General features: G+C 37.0%; 1 protein-coding gene across 1 annotated transcript in view; it reads right to left on the minus strand.

Moving 5' to 3' along the window:
* Positions 1-3,616: 3,616 nt before the first annotated feature.
* The window catches only part of tspan9a (tetraspanin 9a), an 88,607-nt gene continuing 69,603 nt past the window's right edge, over positions 3,617-22,620 (minus strand). Inside the window, exons 3-6 of the mRNA XM_084409689.1 lie at positions 12,666-12,767; positions 12,398-12,529; positions 10,697-10,780; positions 3,617-7,327 (exon numbers count right to left, since the gene is read on the minus strand). Coding sequence (XP_084265815.1) covers positions 7,256-7,327; positions 10,697-10,780; positions 12,398-12,529; positions 12,666-12,767 — 390 coding nt within the window. The 3' untranslated portion in view covers positions 3,617-7,255. The remainder of the gene's footprint in view (positions 7,328-10,696; positions 10,781-12,397; positions 12,530-12,665; positions 12,768-22,620) is intronic.

Consider the following 22,620-nt stretch of genomic DNA (forward strand, 5'->3'; position numbering starts at 1 on the left):
CTGTAGCTATAAGAGTATTGACCCGACCAAGAGTAGAGAACAGCATTGATCTATAATGTCTAATGACTTTTTTATAGGGCTGATACAAAACTTTCTGTATGAAAGAAGCGCTTTGCATAGTCGACTTTTATTATTTTTATTTATTTTGACCATATGTGACCCTGGACCACAAAACCAGTCACATGGGTCCATTTTCTGAAATTGAGATTTATACATAATTTGAAAGCTGAATAAATAAACTTTTTATTGATGTATGGTCTGTTAGGATAGAACAATATTTGGCAGAGATACAACTATTTGAATACCTGTGTACAATGTTTTGTTGGCTATTGCCAAATATACCCGTGCGAATTTGTGACTGGTTTTGTGATCCAGGGTCACATATAGTTATCTGTATTATGGCTGTATTTACGCTATATTTTTGATCAATTTATTTGGAAACATTATGATATATTATATTAGTTTTAAAGGGATACTCCACTTTTTTCGGAAATATGCTCATTTTACAACTCCCCCAGAGTTAAACAGATGAGTTTTACCGTTTTCGAATCCATTCAGCCGAACTCCGGGTCTGACGGTACCACTTTTAGCATAGCTTAGCATAGATCATTGATTCAGACGAGTCCAGTAGCATTTCTTTCAAAATGACCAAAGAGTTTCAATATTTTTCCTATTTAAAACTTGACTCTTCTGTAGTTAAACCGTGTACTAAGATCGACGGAAAATGAAAAGTTGCGATTTTCTAAGCCTATATGGCTAGGAACTATACTCTCATTCCGGCGTAATAATCAAGGAACTTAATCAAGTATAATAATCAAGGCGTAGTGATATGACGCAGCGCCTGAAAATAGGTCTAATAGGTTAGACAAACTTAGTCCCGGTCACGTTGGAAGAAGTTACCGAGCTGGGGACTATTTTCAGGCGCTGCGTCATATCAGTACGCCTGCTGCACCCATGGTACGGCCGCACAGTTCCTTGATTATTACGCCGGAATGAGAGTAGTTCCTAGCCATATAGGCTTAGAAAATCGCAACTTTTCATTTTCCGTCGATCTTAGTACACGGTTTAACTACAGAAGAGTCAAGTTTTAAATAGGAAAAATATTGAAACTCTTTGGTCATTTTGAAAGAAATGCTACTGGACTAGTCTGAATCAATGATCTATGCTAAGCTATGCTAAAAGTGGGACCGTCAGACCCGGAGTTCGGCTGAATGGATTCTAAAACGGTAAAACTCAACTGTTTAACTCTGGGGGAGTTGTAAAATGAGCATATTTCCGAAAAAAGTGGAGTATCCCTTTAATTTTAGTTTTAATCTTGAATTAAATGAGAAAGACAATGCAATCTTTGTAAAATGGCCCATATTCTGCAACAATGTCAAGCCTCTAAAGGAGTACAAAAGGCAATAAACAACATTCTCACAGGGGTTTGGCAACACACGTTTCTTTATTTAAAAAATAGTAGGATTTAAAGAATGCAATTTAGTGCACCATCTAATATATTTATAGTGCTTTACATGTAGCAAAATACTCCACAGGACAAATCCGGGTTCACAAGATATCTGATAACTGCCACTCACCAGGACTACATTAAACACGTCAATCAAGAGCATACGTTTCTACAGCTTGTACAGTATATGCAGCTTACTGGTGGTGGCGGCTAGGATGGCAGTACAAAAATACAGATATGACAGCGATTATAGAACTGAATTACTTATTAGATCCCTTCTTTCTTTTTTTTAAAGCCCAAAGCACACCAGATTAATAGATCATTTTATGGCAGTGTCAGTTAATGGGAAAAAAATTTCAATAATTACATTAGTTGTGCATTTAGATCACCAATAAAAATCTTCCATGTCCCTGCAACACTGTTGATTAAAACCTTACAATTCAGTACCAACAAATGGCAACATGTAATTCAGATCTACAACTTAGGTTCTTGAATTAATACGTACAAAAACTAAAGAAAAAATGGAAAAATGAATACACACTGAATGGGTACAAAATTAGTTTCAACGACTGTTGAAAAAATATCTCAAAATATACAATCAGACGGCACGGGTGTGCAAGAATGTTCTTAGATGTTCTGGAGGTATGCATTTTTCAATCTTCAATATGATCAAATGTAGAGAGAGACCATGCCTTGAAAATAATTCCTTAGTATTGGCCAATTAATAGTTAATGAACTTCATTAACAACAATGAAAAATTCTACTTTACAATTGCTAGAAACTATAATGTGAATTTGTATGTGCTGTATGATAGTATCCACACACATCTGTTTAATTATGAAAACCCAACATAAATTAATTCTAATGTGGCAATAGAAGAGGCAAAGAAAAAAAAAATATTTAGAAAAACGAAAGGTTTATATATGCAAAAAATTGTATCAATTAATGTTTAGCACACCCCTTGAAATCAATTAGTGACGAAAATATGATACAAAAACAATGACAAAATAAAACAATGAACAATGTACAAAAAAGAACAACTAAAAATGACATTACAACCCTTGTGTTGGAGTATCAAACACTGAGATTCTGTTGCACCTTTAGATATTTGACAGACACATTTAGACAGTTAGCAAATAGCAATATTTCCATTGCATATTAAACAGATATGCCCCAGATGTCAAACACATTTGCAACGGTTTATGAGATGATCTGTACTGAAATGTTTACACGCATTAAGCTTGACACAAATGCATTACAAAATAGATTTAAAAAAAAAAGTACAAATGAAAATTGCTAATGCCAAACTGCTGTTGATGATACTGACATACAACACTAACATCTCAACATATGATTTAACTTGAATTTCAGATTTAAATATACAATGTAGCCTATAACAGTGGAAAAATATAAAGGAAAAAATGGGTATTGTATATACGTGGGTATATACTTTTTTTTGTAAAAGAAGAGATGGGTTTAAAGACATCTTTCAAAAATTAAAAACACTGAAACAAGGACCAAAAAAAACCACAAATCTTTTCAAACAATTCTTGGAAAGCATTAGTTCACAGGATGCAATTGTGTGGCTAAAGTTTGTAGATCAGTCGGATAAGAGGGCTGGAACACGTCATGAAGTTTAGCGTGGTGGGGTTAGAGATAGTACACTGAGCAGATGGCGTGCATCAGTGCTAACCTAATATTGACTAACTCTGTGGTGTTCTTGAAGCCAGACCACCAGGCATAACACAAAAACATTTTCATTTATGATGGTAATAATGTTGACTGTGGCCTACTGCAGCCAAACTTGCATATCAGGGAATTTGTTTGGTTTCTATTTGCTAGTGATGGTGAACATGCGGTACTAATTGAAAAATGCTGTAGTTTTCAATCCTCCAGATACAAATGCCTCATAAATAACACACATCCTTTAAAGCCAACAGGAAACAGCCTTGATAACCCATTTTACATCAGTAATATGACACGTCTAGTAGTAAAACAGTGTGTTCTTTGATTAAAATCAATGTATATTGGGACTAATACTTTATCCATATGGAATTGAATGTATTATTGCAAACTAGGAGGATGGAGCTAATCCTGAAATCCTGAAAAGGTTTTGATGTATTCCAACAATAATGCACCTTTTTCAAATCTATTGTTATTTGTAACCTATAGTCAACCAGCATTAAAGGATTAGTTCACCCAAAAAAGAAAATGATGTCATTAATTACTTACCCTCATATCTTTCCAAACCCTTAAGACTTTCGTTCATCTTCAGAACACAAATGAAGATCTTTTTGATGAAATCGGAGAGTTTTCTGACCCCTCCATTGACAGCCTACGCAACTACCACTTTCAAGCCACAGAAAGGCAGTAAAAACATCATTAAAGTAATCCATGCGTGCGCGTTAAATATTGATATTTTGTAAATACAGTGGTAAATTATGTGTTTTTTTGCGCAAATAAAGCACCCATGTCACTACATAAAATTGAGGTTAAACCATTGGAGTCGCATGGATCACTGTAATGATACCTTTCTGGTGCTTGAAAGTGGTAGTTGTGTAGTTCTCAATGGAGTGATGAAGGGTTTGTAACTTTTAATTTTTGGGTGAACTATTCATTTGAATGAATGATTTTACTATTAGATTTAAGAATGGCTGCATTACCTACAACAGTAATTATAATAACCCATGGCCAAAACCAATACTTAAGTGATTATTTGAAATAATACAGTATATGTGGATAAAGATTAGGGTCATTTTTTGTTTCATGTTGACTTTAAATGCTTCCAGGCAGAGAAGTGAGTGAGGTTGAGTCGGCTGTTTCTCATTCTTTTACCTTCTCCACTATCGTAACAAGCACAAGTGGCTCTTATAGCAGCAGTTGTACAGTGACAGAGTTTCTACACTCATCGAGCACTCACTCTTTCCCCTTCATTTCAACAGATGATGAACGTTAGAAGTAGCCGTCGCTTCTGGTCCCAACTGTTTCACAGAAAGCAATCTTTCTTAAATGCAGTAAACAAAGATTGTGTGTCAGTGAGTGTTTGATGGGACGATCGGTGTAATTATTCTTCTCTCCATCTCGAGTGCTCTATTACGTCCCTCTCGGTCAAACATAAAGGATGTGCACGTGCCAGGCTCTTAAGGGGTAGACTCAGTGACAGTCTCGATTGGAGACCGTCACATGACCCCACTCTCGCAGCCATCATCACGCCCGATCTACTGCTCAGTGATTTTAAACCCCTAAAAACTGTCAGCTGGTAAACACACTTTAACTCCAAAATCCATTTCTTTTGAACCATGTCCCTTTAGGCTATGTGATACAGAAGCATTATCACTTCATTCAGCAGGAATGTAACCATTCCAACCTGATTCTTGAAACCAAAAGACAGATGGAGACAGAAAAAAAGCAGAGAGAGACAGAAAAATAACACAGGCCATAAAGCTGAGGTGTGCGGAAACAGAAAAACTGCAGACGCTCTTTCTCAAGATGAGTTATAGTTTGGAGGATTACAGTCTAACACACACTACAACTGTGCTTGTATTTGGTTCTTTTTTTGGGGCTCTGTACTGTATGTGTTAAAGGCACACTATGCAAGATGTGTACCTTAATATAAAAGCTTCGAAATCATTTTGATGGTAAACGAACACGTAGTAGGGTGAATCATTTGACGCCGCTGTCAAATCCAGCGCCACGACAAATCTTGCGAGAATCACGACTTGCTTTACGGCACGACGTCACATACATCAACAACATATGAAGCAGCCTCTATGGAAGACACTAGCACGCATTTCAGACGTGAATCAAGGCAGAGTCGACGAAGAAAGCGCGGTCAAGGAAAAGAAAACGACGGCTCTGTTTGAGTGGTATTTACGACAGTAACGTTAAACACAAGTACACCACAGCGACTCTAGGGGTCGCTGTTTGAGAAAACCGGAAACTGCATAGTGTGCCTTTAATACTTGATTTATATCTTGTAATGACGCAGTATTTAGTATAGTTTAGCATTAGTAGTAGACTTCAAGCTTCCTACTTGAAAGAAACAGTTCATTCAAAAGGAAATTTCTGTCAGCTCATGTCATTCTGTACCCTATGATTTTCTTCCGTGGGACACAAAAGGAGAACAGACCACCAATTTAAGTCATTATCTGGCTGGCCCACATGTAATACGTGCCTACAGAACTCCTCAGAAAGGTCCGAAGATTTCTGCAGAATTAGAACGCCCATCAATCACTAAGTTTTATAAATGACCACATTTCAATCCATCTTGCCCTCCGCAGAATCGCACCAGCTTATTAAAAGTTTGTGAGTTACATTCAGTTATGAGACACTCAAGAAGCGTCAATTACATCAAACCTGATGAAATGCGTCTTTATGCTCCAAGGTTGGATATGTATACTGTATGCAGAAATGAGATCTGGTGGAGGGCTGTATGTTCCTCAACAGCCAGATTCAGAAACTTATACAACATATTCCAAGTTTTCTGAATCCGACTGTTGAGGAAACGAGCACTAGCACTAAGTCTAAAGCATATGCATTTTTTTTCCCCCTATTTTTTCCTTTTGTGTTCCACGCAAAAACGAAAGTCCTGCAGGTTCGGAAAACATGATGGCGAGTAAATGACGACAGATTTTCATTTTTGGTTGAACTCTTTAAGTCTGCCTAAAACGTAATATTACTGTCCTGGAGAAATGTGCACACATGACCAAGGTGGAATATGCGCTATTAGGCTCTGTCTCAACGTTATTTGGGGTATAGACTAGCAAAACGTGGGGAAATGGTCAAACTCACAAAGCTCTGCATTTAAACATGCTTCGATCTACTTACTTGTAACCTTCCCCTATTTCTTCCATACAAACTGCACTTCATTGTCAATGCTACAGAGTTTTAGTTGCCGTTCAGTTAAAGTTCAGTTCAAATGACCTTCTAGTGGTTAACAAAGAGGATGTCTTTGCAGGTATGTGGGTGGCTGGGTAATCAGATAGTCTGTATATGGCAAAACAGTCCCTATTTGATGTATTATACTGACATTAGTTTGTGAAGGTTCTCATCAGGGTGAAACTTTCGAAACGTTTCGATGCATCCTCAAATCACACATTTTTTAAACACAAGCTTGTGTAGCAACATACAAAGACAAAGTCAGATTCCTGGTCATACCTCGCTCAGGTCAGAATACTTGTACCGCCTTCTTCCAATCATTAGGTGCAAAAAAAATGACAATTATGGGGCTGGGGCAAAGTGACTTATAAAAACAAAAGTCTTGAGCCAAAAATGACAAAGTTTTCTGTCTCGTACAAAACCGCATCATGCTAAAATGGAGCTGTTTGTCATTTACACTGTAGATGGAGGTGATAATGAGCGATGCTTTTTAAATTCGTCCCACCCCAAAGGTTTCCAGTCTGATGTTTTCTCATCGCTCTGTATGTTGGGCAATTTACGTATTAGTGAAGCCACGCAGTTTGTCCTCATTATACTCCTTCCTGCAAACGTTAGTTAGTTCAAGCGTAAAATAAAGGTTCTAGAGAGGAGATGGAGAAAGTCAGAGGCCTCATGGGGAGGATGCTGGCCAACAGTTGGTCTTCTCATTCCTCTCTGTCCCCAGGTCTCTTTGGCAGATGAGCAGATGGGGGAGAAAGAGTGGAAGAGAGACAGACCATGACTGAAGTTTATACAGGATGGTAAGGTGTAAGCTGGGGAATAATGGGAAGAGGGGCTGGCCAGTGGTGGAAGTTAGATACAAGAGGAGGAGCTGTCCTCCAGAGTCTGTCCCGTAATGCACCAGGGCTCCTCCCTTGAGAAACGGCCGCGTTAGGCATCATACTTCTTCCCGCTTCTGTGGATCTGATGGAACAGTGTCATGGAAAAGGCCATCCCCAAGAGCTGAAATGACAAAATCCAAATGTAAAGGTTAATGACACGCAAGGAGCTTTATATGTCAGCAAACACGGGATGGCTTGGTTGAATGGAGACAAAACATTGGATTAACAAAACAAACACTAGAAAATTTAGGGGTCAATATCTAACACCAAATGCATGGAATGTATAAAATATAAGGATTAATTATGATATGTTTGTTCATAATACACACATTACATTAATTTATACATTTATTCAACTTGTTATAAAAAAGTAAATGTAGAAATTAACAACCAAGATTAATAAATGCTGTACAAATATTGAATATTGATTAATGTTAAAAAAAGTAACCTTATTGTAAATTGGTGTTTTTGCCAGCAACACACAGCATTTTTTTTTTACTTTTTTTATTTTTTATTATAGTAGATGTTTTGCCATTTGCCGTTTGTTTTTTTGCCATTTTATTATATTAAAGTAGATGATTAGCCATTGACTTTTTTTTTCTTTGACGGGGAAAAGTGCTTAATACCACATCAGGGTCTAAGAAGATGTACGCACTTTTCCTTGCGGCAGAGAGTCGGATTACTGCAAGTATTTGGAATTCTAAGCAATTCTTGCTGCTCGCCATTCTTAAGTAAAGCATTGGACGTTGACTGGTGCTCTTTTATATGTTAATAACATTAATTAAGGGCCGTTTACAAGGCGGAGATCTGAAACCACGATTATTTGTGATTTATAAATTTCACATCTGGAAGAGAGGCTTTTTTCGTTTTCTGATTCACATGTACGCACATTTGAGAAATGATCATAAGATCAAATGTAGGGCGGTTTCTACGCAAACATTTTATAAATGAGGTCCCAGGTGTTTGACGTGTTTGAAAAAAAAAAAGTCCAGTAAGTAAAGATGGAAGCAAACAGATCACATGCTAGTATTATAGACCTTCTTGGGAAAATTGACATCATTTTGAAGAAAAACAAAACAAAAACAAGTTTAGTGTGGATGCATAGTGTCATGGAGGTAAACGGAAATGTGTTGCAAATATACTGACTCTTTAAAGTTCATTTTTAGATCTATCCTGATACATCAAACGCACAGCGGTGGCCGACTTTCCACAGCCATTATCTTAAAGCTGCAGAACAGAACAGGAGACGGCAACAGACTCAGTGTGTGGATTAAATCTGATTTTCTCACATCTTTGAGCTTTCACATCGCTGCTTCTTTACACTATAAACTGACACAGACACTGATCTGTAAATCTTGGCAGACTCTCACATAGACTTCAGTGTGAGACTGCTGGAGAAGCCTAGGCCACTAGCAGCGTCTGACAACCAGATATGCACTGTGTTCGAAAAATGTAAGGAAATTATTCCTTTCAGAATCCATGCATTTTTAAGAGAAAGAACTATGGTGCACTAAAGGATTACCAGGTTTTATAAAGCTTTCTGGGCAATGTACCTTGGAACTGATGTTCTAACTTATATACCATTCAAAGGTTTGGGTTCTATTTGATCAAAAATTACAGTAATAACTAGGGATGCACCAGATACTGCGCTCATGTACTTGAACTCGAAAAAATGCTCTGATAACAAAAACCGATACCACAAAGTGTACAGTATACAGTGCCCATAAAAAAGAAACACAGACAACAGAGCAAACACAGAGCAGAATTGATATATAAGAGAAGGATGTCTATTAAAGGGATACTCCACTTTAAAATGAAAATTCTGTCATCATATACTCACCCTCATGTTTTTTTCAAACCTGTATGAATTTCTTTCATCTGCTGAACAGAAAGGAAGATATTTAGAAGAATGTCAGTAACCAGACAGTTTCTGGTCTCATTGACTTCCATAGTAGGAAAAAATATATACTATGGAAGTCAATGAGACCAGAAACTGTCTGGTTACTGATATTCTTCTAAATATCTTCCTTTCTGTTCAGCAGAAGAAAGACATTCATACAGGTTTGAAACAACATGAGGGTGAGTATATGATGACAGAATTTTCATTTTAAAGTGGAGTATCCCCTTTAAGTAAATGTATCTAATTAGCAGAATATTAAACAAATTAAATATTCATGTATAATTGCTGTTCGTGAGTTGCTAAGCGAAACAGTATGAAGAAAACAGAAAACGCGTGTGTAACAGTATGTTGGATATGTGCAGATCCTAAAGTGACAGCGGCCTAATAACCCTACTGCTGTCTTTGTCCTCAATGTTCATCTAACAACAAAATACAAAAAGAAAATCACCCACTGCTCTTGACTGAATGACTTTAGCAACTTTGATAAGGATTAATATTTAATTTGTACATTAAAGACTGTTCAGTGTTATTTTACATTTGATTACTTTATTCAATTTCTGTACTTGAAAATTGTGATGTTTCACTGGTATCTAAAAAAAATTAACCACTAGCCCAACCGGGCCAGTAGAAAAGAAAATCCTTAGCGTTGAGGTCTGCTAGAGCATCCGGTATCAGCATTGGTGCATCATTACTTTGAATGGTATTTCATGGAATATGAATGGTGATCTAACAGTGCAATGGAATATATGACAGTACCATGGTTTTTTAGAAGTCCCACAAATAATTTAAAACAACAAAGCACTTACAGAGCACACATTTTAGTGACTAATAACCAGATTTGTCTGGCTTTTGCTGGATGAGATCTAAGTAAATCACTTGTGACATTTGCCCTAGCTCAGCCCGTGAGGAGGATTAGGTGGCAATTGTTTGCTTACAGACCAGCGGTCACCTCTTAGTCCATCCTGAGAAAAGTACTTCGTAAAGACCCCTTTGCGCTATTATCCTCAATAAACTGCAGGTAATTACAGACCACGGGTTTAAGAGATCCAACGTTTCGTATTTCTACCTTGCAATTAATGAGAGTAAACCCGATGTAAACTTTTGACGATCATGTCAAATTGTGAAACCGTTAAGAGATACTCTTAAATTGAGTTTGCTAACTTTAAAAGTGGCAAAAATGCCAAATTATAAAGTCCAACAAACTGCCGAAGCAGGAGTTTGGACTATCCTTAATATGTCTCGGCCTAGTTCCATGAAAAATCTAGAGTCTAACATTAATGCAAAGCACCTCCACAGAATGTACATATTAGACCTGGCTGCATTGATAATCAAATACATCGAATTCATGCTCTAGGGCTATAATGAACCAATGCAAGACATCATGTGGGACTGACAGACTTTCACTTTCTATATTACCGCGTATCAGCGAGCCCTAATGAGCAGTTCACCCGTTTTCTTCTGAGCTGTCTGTGGGTCTCCATACATGTGCGTCACTGTTTCAGCAGAGCCAGACAAGACAGGAACGCTCATTATCACCACTGCGTTTGACATACTGAGTGATGGCAAACACACCAGCACACACAATCTTACCTGAACTACCAAGATACACATGCCGATGGTACCGAGTAGGTGCTTATTATCTTCAAGCCACTCTTCAACTTTCTCGTAGCAGCCCTGGAAGACAAGAAAAGACACAAGATTGTGCATGTTTCACTTTTTAATTTGCTAGTTGTTAATTCTGATTCAGAGAAAATGAGCTGAACTCCAGCAGCAGTGGAATTCATTTGAGTGCATGCATGAGAGAGCGAGCGACTGCTGCGGCTGCATTTTCAACGCGTAGTCACTGGGAAAAAAAAAGCACATTCAGCGGTATACTGGTGGCTATGCGGAAAAAAGACAAAACAGCTTTGAGTTGGCGGTGTTGTGGGCTGCTTGTCATACTAAGGCATTGAAAAGAAAATCCATTTCCGGAACGACCGAAAACTGTGGTAGTAATGCTATTGAAAAACTCTTGGATTCCTGTGCAAAACAGCCTTATGTCACTTTTAGTTTTTTTGTGCTAATTGAATTTAAAACAATTTATGTTGGCCAGCTGTTTAACTTCTGGGGCTGAAGATACATTTCAACAATTAAACGGCAAATGGTTTCAGGCTAACTTTACTACAAATGTGTCCTTGTGTAATTTGCTCAATCGTGACTTTTGAAATTTCTTCTTCTTTTTTTTTTTTTTACAAACTTTCTTGTTCTGCATTAATGGAAAAAACATTGAGGATTCACTAAATGTAATTGTCTCTTCTCACTCCATTAGTACCTCTGTGGTAACTTAAAAGCTGCAGAAAAGACAGCGTGACAATTTGACATGTAACTTCAGCTACTGATGTACATTCCAGCACTGTCAATGGCACAAAAATATTCCCTCAAGAGACCATTGCCCTACCTACAATCTCATCTAAACTTTAAAATCAGTTTTCATGAATTAAATCAACTCCCATAGGAAAGACAAACACATCTAGGGCCAGATTTACTAACAGCTTGAGCTGTTAAGAATAAACCCTCTTTTGGCATTAAAAAACAACTGTCAGGATTTACTAAAGACACGCAAAGAAAAATTAGTGCTGAAAAGGCGTGGGCACAGTTATTTTTTGCGGCTGACCTTATTGCAGATGCATTTGTAGGAGTTTCCCTTTGAGACGCAAAATTTATTTGAAGAGAGTACTTAAATGAATCACGCAAGGTGATTTACTAAGGTTTGCATTTGTCAATTTACTGGTATTTGTGCCATTGTTTAACGGTCTTAAAACAGACGCTAATCTGCGCTGCTCCTGGTAGATTGCATTGGTCATTATGGAAATGATACGGCTGTGTCTGTGTTCCTTAATGTGCGCAAGCAGAACTTTCCATTACTTATTAATTAATACATAAAGGTACATGACTCTGGCTCTTTACAGGCGCACTTAGAGCTGCTACCTAACAGAGATGTCTTAAATCAATGGCTTTTACCACCTTTCATTTATTAATAATAACTCTTTTCAAGGACAGAACAGAGAAAGATAAAAAGGAATAATCTCAATTATTACCTCCAGTCCTTTCTTTCATCCTGCCTCAATTCAGAAATGTTCTTTAATGGATATAATATTAACAATCCAAATGCATTCAAAATGAGGATGATTAAAAATGAAAGTCATGCATTTGAAATGCAGTATATGTATAGTTCACTTCAAATGTCAAGGCTTTTAAAGTTGAGGAACTATAACAACATTGTCATTGGTTTAAGTGCAGGTGTCCACTCACCCGTGTCCAGAACATGTTGGTGGAGTTGCGGCCACACTCCTGATAATGCTCTTGACAGCAGCGGTCGGGCACCACCTTTTCTTTCAGAGCCTCGTGCCAATCTGTGTACCCGGTTACTCCACAACACTTCCACTGTCGGGCAGGGGGGATAAAGGTACATTGATACATTTTATTAATAACCAGACTAGATTAAGGTCCAGATATTGCTGTGTATATTAAAGACATATTTTCAAAATTCTCAACATAATCATAATTTCACAAAGAGTACCTCAGCTTGGATGATATTCCAGGCATTTCTCAGCCCAATGTTGTTGTCTGTGTTGTAGAGAGCAAGACCATCTTTCAAGTCCTGCTTTGCGTTCTCACTGACCTGTGAACAGCAGAAGAAAAAGTTCAGTCATAGTCAATCACAAATCTCATCTTGACAGTACCAATATTTCAGAAAGACCACTTAAATTATACTTATTCAATAAAAATTGATTTGACAAATTAATAATAATAATAATATTATATATATATAAATAATATGCCCTCTCTACAATTCTCCCTACAATCTGTATATATATATATAAATAATAAAACACACACACTGTTGTTTTAACTCAAAGTGTTTGTGCTGCCTTCAAATTTTAAGTTTAGTCAACTCAAATATCCAAGTTGTCAATTAGTAGAACTTTGCATTTCAAGTTGACTAAACTTAAAATTTGAAGGCACCAGGGACACTTACTTTTTTAAGCTGAAACACATTTTTTACAGTGTATATGAATTGTATCATATCATTTATATTTCTACATAATTTGTATTTATCATAATTAATGTATTATATTTTTCCTGCCTAATTATTCCTGTTTTTAACTGAATACATTATTATAAATTCAACTAATTTTATAGATTGAAAGCTTGATTCATTCAAGTGGTTTGGATGTATAAACGTAAATGTGTAAATATAAGCAATGTGAGGAACAGATTGCAAATAGTGAAGAACAATATGCAAGTCCTAAGAGAAATATGATCTGCTTGCCTACCCTAATAAGGAGCGTCTATTTAGTCAATACCTTCCATCGGATTCTTGACTATGTCAAATTAATGTAATTAGCATCATTAATTGAATGGCTTAGTAGAGCGTAAAAAAAACATGCCATCATTGACGCCGGAGGACGACATGCTCATATACGCCACTCTGGAATCACTTCCCTCTCGGCTGTGGCAGATAAATATTTCGCTGGCAGTTTTAATGAGGTGTACGATCTCACATTAGTGGTTCAGTGCACTCTGGCCCAGAGCGACGGTAGTGCGGGGTGATTACTGTTTGACAGAGTGGTGGTCCAGATATAGACGCACGCCAGATTAACATCGTTTCACCCAAGAGAAAAGAGAAAACACAATATTCTGGAATTTCAGGCATATTTCAGTGAATGATAGTCTCTATCACAGAGCCATAAATAAGATATATAGAGCTAATATCTACAGTTTTAACATGATCTATTGTCCAAGTTTTTTATTGCTGTTGTATTTATTGTATTATCACAACACTCCCTGTTTTGCTCACATCTAAAAGACTCTGAACTTCTGAAGAAATTGTAACTGGTGCCTTTGCATGATGCTAGGATGGTGTGGGTGGTTGTCAGGACATTGCCAGGTGATTGCTTACTATCCCAAAAAAGCCCATCAAATTTCTATAATTTTCTATCATTCCTAGATATGATTTGGGACCCTTCATTGAAGCAAATCTATTGGATCTTTTTTGCCCATTTTATCATCTTCCATACAAATCATGAATTAAAGCACTTACAACAGTAACATCAGAGTTCTACTCAATAAGCCACAGAATTTATAGGGACAGTTCACCCAAAAATGGAAATTCTTTTATCATTTTCTCACCCTCAAATGGTTCCTGTATGTATTTCTTTCTTCTTTCTATTTTTTACCCCCTCCATACTATGGAAGTCAATGGGACAACTGTTTGATTACCAAAAATTTTCAAAATATCTTCTTTTATGTTCAGCAGAAGAAAGAAATTCATACAGGTTTGGAACAACTTGAGGATAGGGAAATGGGAGAACTATCCCTTCAATGTATCATTCATGTCCCAGGGAACACACATGGTTTAAAAATTAAATAAATAATAATAATAAAATAATAAAGAAATACATAAATTTGAAACACATTTTGAATAAAAGTGCCTGCTAAATGTACCTAATAATATAGCAAATAATAATACTTATAATATAACAAACTGAAACATTCATGCTGTGAAACATATTTAAACGCAGAGGGAAATTAATGAATGAAGAGTATGAAATTTAATTCTGATAATCCTTCCAAAAATATGTGGAAATTAGACTAAAATGTTCTCCGGAGACCCTGTTATGTGCATATACATCTACTTTATTTTTGCATTCATTCCAGGGATCGATGAAAAGGATCATGATGAAATAAATTCAGCCAATGATGCAGAACGGCAGCAATAACACTCAGTCAAGGCAAGATATTAAAAAGCTGGTAGAAGGCATATGTCTTTCACTGGAGTGTACACTCATTAGTGCCAGACATATTTCCTGGTGGGTGCACTGCGTGAGTAGCCACGTTTCAGAATGGAGAATAAAACGAAAGGTGAATGAGCACATCATCCTTCTCCACGGAAACATCTTGAGACCTCCGAGTCTCATTATACAAGAATACTTCAAAGCACACTCTCAACTCCATCAGGGAACACTGTGACATCACTCCTTTCACGTCCTGCTTGGAACACATGATGATCACAACTGTTTGTTAATGGCTGTTCTTTCATACCAAAATAAAAGCGTCCCAATTGCACAGCACACAAGACTCTCATTTTCCACACGGTCCAATTACAATTAGGCTCAGACTTATAATAAATTCTTAACCAGCTTGTGCCTGAAAAAGGCATGCAATTCTGTTCATCCTGTTAAAACAGCAAAATTGCATGTCTAATGGAGGGATGTTACATGTCCGACTAAGCCTCGCTAATGCCATGAGCTGAGGGTTCCTAGAAAATTGCATTTTATATATTTATTTATTTATTTATTTGTTATAATAATTAATTTTCTCACAGCGCATCTATGTTCTCTAAATACTTTAAAGGTTTGTGGTCACTAAGATTTTTTGGAAAGAAATGAATACCTTTTCTTTAGCAAAGCTGCATTAAATTGATAAAAAGTGACAGAAAAGACATTTCATTTTACATAAGATTTCTATTTCAAACAAACATTAAGCAGTTTTATAAACAGTTTTCAGCATATATTCACCAAGTCAGCATATTAGAATGATTTCTGTGACACTTAAGACTGGAGTAATGATGCTGAAAATTCAGCTTTGCATCACAGGAATAAATGACATTTTAAAATATTTAAAAATAGAAAACAGTTATTTCACAATATTACTGTACTTTTGATCAGAAAGACACTCTGGGACAGCTTGGGAACAGCAAATATGTATCCAGTAATCACAAATGGATTTAATTGAAATTCATCAGTCAAAAGGTGTGGGAATATTTCATGAAAGGTTTAATGTTATTATAAAGCACATCATCGTTGGAATGCAGCAGGCATGTCAAATAATCTAGTAATCTTTCTTCTCATCCAAAAACCCACAAAGAGGGCTAGATGAGGATATTCGAATGACAACAAAAGGAAGCTGTCCTATCCTCGCCTTCCGCAATGATAAATATCCTGTCACTGAAATGAAAAGTATTGGTAAGGTGTTACTCTGATCATATATTCTGCTCTAGACACCATCTTGCAAGCCCTAAGGTATGAGCTATGCTAATGCAACATACTGTTAGGAGCATCATACAGTATTATGCAGAAAGTTCATTTCTTCTCCCAGACACTGAGTTCATGGGAAGAGTGCCAGTGTAAACAAACGGTTACTATAAGGAACTCACGATCGGACTGTCAATCTAAATCTGCACTAAACAGGAAGAAGTAAAAACTATTCAGATGAATGAACTCCAGTCCAATTGTTTATCAATATTTTATTTGTTCTGGGACAAGAATAGAATAATCTGCCAGACAACACGTGCCAAATTTATATTATTAATAGGTTAAAAAATCTGAAACCTACAACTTCTCATTTCATTAGCATCTCATATCACTACCTAGAGCCTTTATATCCACTATTACATCCTTTACTAGTGCTAAAAAGGTGAATGGAGCATATGTTTCCCATAGCCTGTGGCTGCTTGTAGCTAATGCATAGCTCATTAGGAGTTTGTATACCTGGCCTTGGGTTCTGTTTAAATAATGTCTGTCCAGTTGGATACAGTCTCAGAACGCACGGTCCAAAGCCATTTCATCCAGCGCAAGCATCTGGATCGTGTGAATGACCTAGCGGCTCTCGGTGTTTGATTTGTAATCATTCCTCTCATTGGTTTCCTATGTTCTCAGGCAACTTGTTAATGTAAAGATGTTAGTGTTTGTTTGGGAATGTGGAGGGTTTGACCAGAGGGTCAGTTGTTAGATGTAGCTAACGGATGACATCATTATCTTCTATACCAAACATTCTTGGGGTAAACTGGGAGCGGAAACCAGAGCGAATGCTTATACAGAGAGAAAACTGTGTGCTTTTCTTTTGGTCTCGTGTGTGTTTGAGTCTCCAGAGTGTGGATGGGTTTGGACAGGTTTGTCATATTATTGCCCAGGGGGCTTGGGTCTGTGGAGATGTGTGTGTGTGTGTGTGTGTGTGTTGAGGAAAGCCTGCTGTTTACTAAAGAGTAGAGGAAGAGGAAGATGAGGTCAGACAGCAGATTATTCACTGTCCATCACCTCTGCCTATGCCAAAAACATTTTTTGGGGGGAGAAATTTACAAAATGCAAACACACACACCTAAATCCTAACCAAAAGAGATAGTTCAACCAAAAAAAAAGGTTATAAAAATGGTTAATGGTTATGACACTGTATTCCAAGTCTTCTGAAGTCATACAATAGGTTGGTGTGATTCATTAATTGACTCTCCTCATAAGAATTTCATAAGAGTTCATGTGAGAAGTGAGTTATCAGTTCCAACAGATCTGAATGATTTGTTCATTAATCAAACTGTTTCAGTTCTTGAGTTCAACTCACTGACTCAATGATTCTCTTGTAGTAGCAGTCAGAGGGTGGGAAGATTATATCAGTGAAAGATATCAGTGTTCCTCACCAATATCAGTGTATGACTACAGAAGACTTGATATATACTGTAGAATGCAAGTCATAGTCAACTTTTATGATTCGTTCATGGTTATTATTATTATTTTTTGCATCCTCATTTAATGTTTGACATGAAAATGAAAGACCAGTACACTATTTAAAATGTAAAATTCTGGTGGTTTGGATCACATCACTGTATTTTTTGTTTTCTTTAAATGGCTGAACCTTATATACATTTATAGTGGCTTAGTTTACTGTCAGGAGCAAAAAGAATATTAAAACATTGTAATGTCACATACAAATGTACTCGATTTTGTAACATACAAATAACTAAATTTATAAAACTAACAATTTAGTTAATCTTTTCAAATGTAATCAAATGAAAATGTACTAATTCATTTTTTTTGTTGGCAAGTTTACCGTTTAACTTAAATTAAACATGTAAGAAACAAGTATTTAATACATTGTATTATTATTACTACTACTACTTACATTACAGAACATTCTGCTGTGCAATGGTAATATATTTATTTCATAATTTCTTCAAGTTAGACCAAACTTTTATTTTGTCAGGTTGTAATGAAGAGTTTTTCTGTTTTAATAAACTGCATCATCATCATCATTATTATCACTACTACTACTACTACTGCTATTACTTGAAGAAGTAGTACTGTGCAGTGGTAATATATTTCTGTTTTAATTTCACGTTAAACCGAACATTTCTTTTTGACGGGCTGTCGTAAAGACCTTTGAGTTTCCATGTGTATATGATGCTCGTGAAGTTAACTCTTAGAGCAGCTCTGCAGATGAAGTTCATGTGTTCATGTTCTCGAATAGTGAGACGGCAGATGTCACAAAATCCCACAAGCGTCACTACTTTGATTGTTCCTTATCCCTGCAACATTCAGCCGTAATTAAATATTAATGTTAGTTAGATTATGTTCATTATATGCCTACCTGATTTAGGCCGACATGCAGAACATGCAGACTCTTTTTGAGCTTTAATAATTTACAGGCACTATAGTCCATATCGCAATTTGATTCACTGCACACTGCACAGCCCTACTTTTGATTTATTCAAAAATTGTGACATTCAGCTTTATACAGTAAGTTCCATTTGTGACTGGATTCAGATTTTTTTTGCATTTTCTGCATCACAGAAATCATATGGCTCTACATGGTATTTGCCATGTTAAAGAGAGTTAGTTGTGTGGCTTATTCATTGTTGTGTTATAACGTTATAAGCATTTGTAAGATAGGTATGCATGTAATAGAGGTCTCCTCTCAATACTCTACATAGCGCTCTTCGTGGCCATTGAATAGATGCATCAATTGTTTCAACTATTGCAGTATTTGAAAAAGACATATTGTTTGCCAAATTGAAACTGGTATACCGGTTCATGTCAGTGCCCAGCACTAGTTAGTGACTGAATTTTAATTCTAGGATGAACTATACCATTAACAAACACATTTATAATTGCACTTTATTAGCACTTTGGAAATAATGTTCCATTAGCTCAAATAAGAGCTTCTCTGTCTAAGTGCCTGTCATGAGATGGTAATTTCCAGCCCGGATGATGGGCCAGACTCTTGATCAGCAAGGGAAAGTCTGGTCATGCTGTGAGCTGGCAAGATACGCGCAGTGTGGGACCTACTGTCACGCCGTCAGGTGCTTTGAAACCTGGCATGGAGTCCTTAGAAACCCTGGCTGACCGCCTCACCTGATCAGGCACTTTACAGGACACATTTGCTACTTTAAGCTCCAGAAGTGGAAAATGACTGTTTAGTCAAGCCTGATGCAAATCATTTTAACACTGGCACATTCTGTGTTGATTTGTTTACCGCAAGTAAAATTGGTTTAATTCAGAGCCAAAATCAGCAAGTAAACAAGCAACCACAATCATGCTACCACATGAGATCACAAGCCTAACACTCCCAGAATCAGCTTAAAAATAACAGGTAACACAATAGACGCCAGTGTTTTGTGCGACTAAATTATGATAGAAGTTTGGGAACCTTTAAAATGGTACCTGGAGTTTTACTTCTCATCAAAAATAGCCTCAACCCATCCTCTGCACATGTTGGTCGCAACTCGTTTTTAGAGCATCCCTAATTGTGTCAGTTTTACTCATGTAATGGCACAACATTAGACGCTAAAAAATGTTAGTCATCAATGGATTAAACCGTAACCACAGCTGAGGAGGCGAAAGTGTGCAGTAATGCTCTTCATCCGTCTCTGTAAGCCTATCCGAAAAATCACACTACTGTGCTTCCCCCTTTTCAAACCAGCTAATATGGCTTCATTTGGCCACCGTCCTGCGGCACACACGCTGGAATGAGGTCATGAGCTTAAAGACGGATGCTCTAATCTGGTGCCTAGCCTTCGCCATCTGCTGCAGTCAGATGGTGGGTCATTGGAGGGTCCACGTGTGTGCTTTAATCCACAGCGTTCATGTACACTCAAGAGGTGAAGACCTACTATACCTTTGTTTCTCCAACATACCACAGCAGGAGGGAAGCATCTTGCTGAGTTTAAGATTGAGGAGGGCAAAAACATCACTACTGAAACTTTACATCTCTCAAATTATGAATCTAGAAAAATTACAGATAGTTTGGAATTTTGCAAATTTGACATTTAGTAAATTCGATTTTTGTGGGATATTTATACATTCAAACACACACACTACAGCATGTATATATTTATCTCAGAGTCACAAACTATATTTCTTATTCTCATGAAACAGTTGAAGAACAGTTTTGCTGCTTAATATTAAAGTATGTGGAAGCAATGATACAGTTTTTGGGATTCTCTGATTTCAAAGGTCAAAAGTACAGCATTTATTTGAAATATGTGACCCTGGATCACAAAAAGTCTTAAGTCGCACGGGTATATTTGTGGCAATAGCCAACAAAACATTGTATGGGTCAAATTTATCGATTTTTCTTTTATGCCAAAAATCATTAGGATATTAAGTAAAGATCATGTTCCATGAAGATATTTTGTAAATTTCCCACCTTAAATATATAAAAAAATAATTTTTGTGAGTGCATGCAGCACAATCGCCAATAGAAATGGAGAACTTTAAAGGCGATTTTTTTAATATTTCGATTTTTCTGCACCCTCAGATTCCAGATTTTCAAATAGTTGTATCTCGTCCAAATATTGTCCTATCCTAACAAACCATACATCAATGGAAAGATTATGTATTCAGCTTTCAGATGATGTATAAATCTCAATGTAAAAAAATTACCCATAAGTGGTCCATATATGCTTTTTTAACAATGAAAAAGTCTTTACTGTCACTTTTGATCAATTTAATATTATTAATATTATTTAATATTATTATTATTATTATAATAATATTATACAATTTATTTATATATATTTATATATTATATATTACCTGAGCAAACATTTGAGCAAACTCGGTTTTAACATTTTGTCAGTGGTTTGTACAGAATAAGAGTGCTTTCATACATTGCCAGCATGACTTTTTTCCTTAGATGTGATAATGAATGCCTTGTGATTTGGAGATCAAATATTGGAGTCAATTAAACATTCCTCTGATCGCTCACGCCATTCTGTACGAACGGAGTGGCAGGTTTTTGAGTGATAGGAGCACCCCTGCTGCCCAGTTCAAGTGGTGGAGAAATGAAAGAGACGTGCTCACAACCCTGTGCAGTTGATACAGATCTCTATATCTCATTGTCCCTTTCTTCTCTCCGAAGTATCTCCCTCATCACAGTGTGTTAAAGGTCATAGTGGTATCTTATATCGTTTGTACAAACAACATCAATACATGGTGGGATGGTCTCATAATGGTCTTTAAAGACTAATACATGTTTGAAAGTCTAGCTTACTTCAAATGAAGGTACAACCTTGAATCTGCACACAATATAGAGATAGAAAAGACGTTTGCTTGCAGAAAGAAACTCAATACAGACAGGAACAAGCAGAGAATTCTTATGCTTAAAAAAAATATGTGCCGTTCATTTTGCTACTAAAACGCAGTCTCGGTTTGCGGTTTGCGGTCTACGGTTGAGTGTGAGTTACACGCTCCGATAAGACAACCAGGCAGTCCTCGTACATTGGAGAGATAGGCAGATCCTAATCTCTAAATGGATTGTGGGTAAGTGAATTACTTTAGCTTCCACAGAGAGCATGGCAAACAGAGTGAATAATGAACCACCCAGAAATCCTTGACGGGATTTAACACCTCCTAGCATCCTGCCGTACTTTTGGGAAGCGTCCTTGAAAAGGAGACTGTGCAGTGCACCATCTGAAGCATATGTTTGGTGACACTTGTGACTTCATCAAAGAGGAAACAGGACCTCTGCGTGCTCTGGGTGGGTAGCAATCCGCTAGGATCTGCATGGTGTTAAAAGGTCAGATTGCCCTGTTTTAGACATTCCAGTTGGCACAGTATCGCTTCCAGTTGAAGGCCGCGAGAAAGAGCCTGACCACTGCGGCAGGTGGAAGGATTGACAGAGAAAGAGCTCAGCGCCAATTACTTGGTGACAACTGGCCGGGATTAGGCCTTGTTGTGTGTGGTGACCTCTGACCTTTGAGAGCTCGCCTGGTGATGAAAACTCTTAACCTGCACTGCCAAAGACAAGAGAGGCGGCTGTTCTATAAAGAGCCCGCTGACCTTATTTAGCTGGGAAATGGGAAAAGCAGTTTACTTGATAATGATACCATGTATTTTATGCAAATTGTATGGGGATATTACATAAAAAATGGTTGACGAAAACAACAAAATTTCATTCAAATACATTAAAAATGTATCCATTCACTCGAGGTGGATCCTTTTTTTGTTATGTAAGACACATGCACAAACTACAATGACAACACATTTACCGAATCAATAATTCATGATTGATATACGGCTATGTGGAAAGGGATTCTGGATCAATAATATTTCATGTGGATGTGGCTACTCAACGCAACCCAAAATGTTCTGCTACTCATTTGATTAGGACAAAAAGCCAGATTTACATAGAAGTGATTTTAATTGTTTGATGGTTTACATTACACCTGGTTCCACAGAGAGGGATAAAAATTCAGTGGGAAT

Source organism: Rutilus rutilus (assembly GCF_951802725.1).
Source record: "Rutilus rutilus genome assembly, chromosome: 5".
NCBI classification, from domain to species: Eukaryota; Metazoa; Chordata; class Actinopteri; order Cypriniformes; family Leuciscidae; genus Rutilus; species Rutilus rutilus.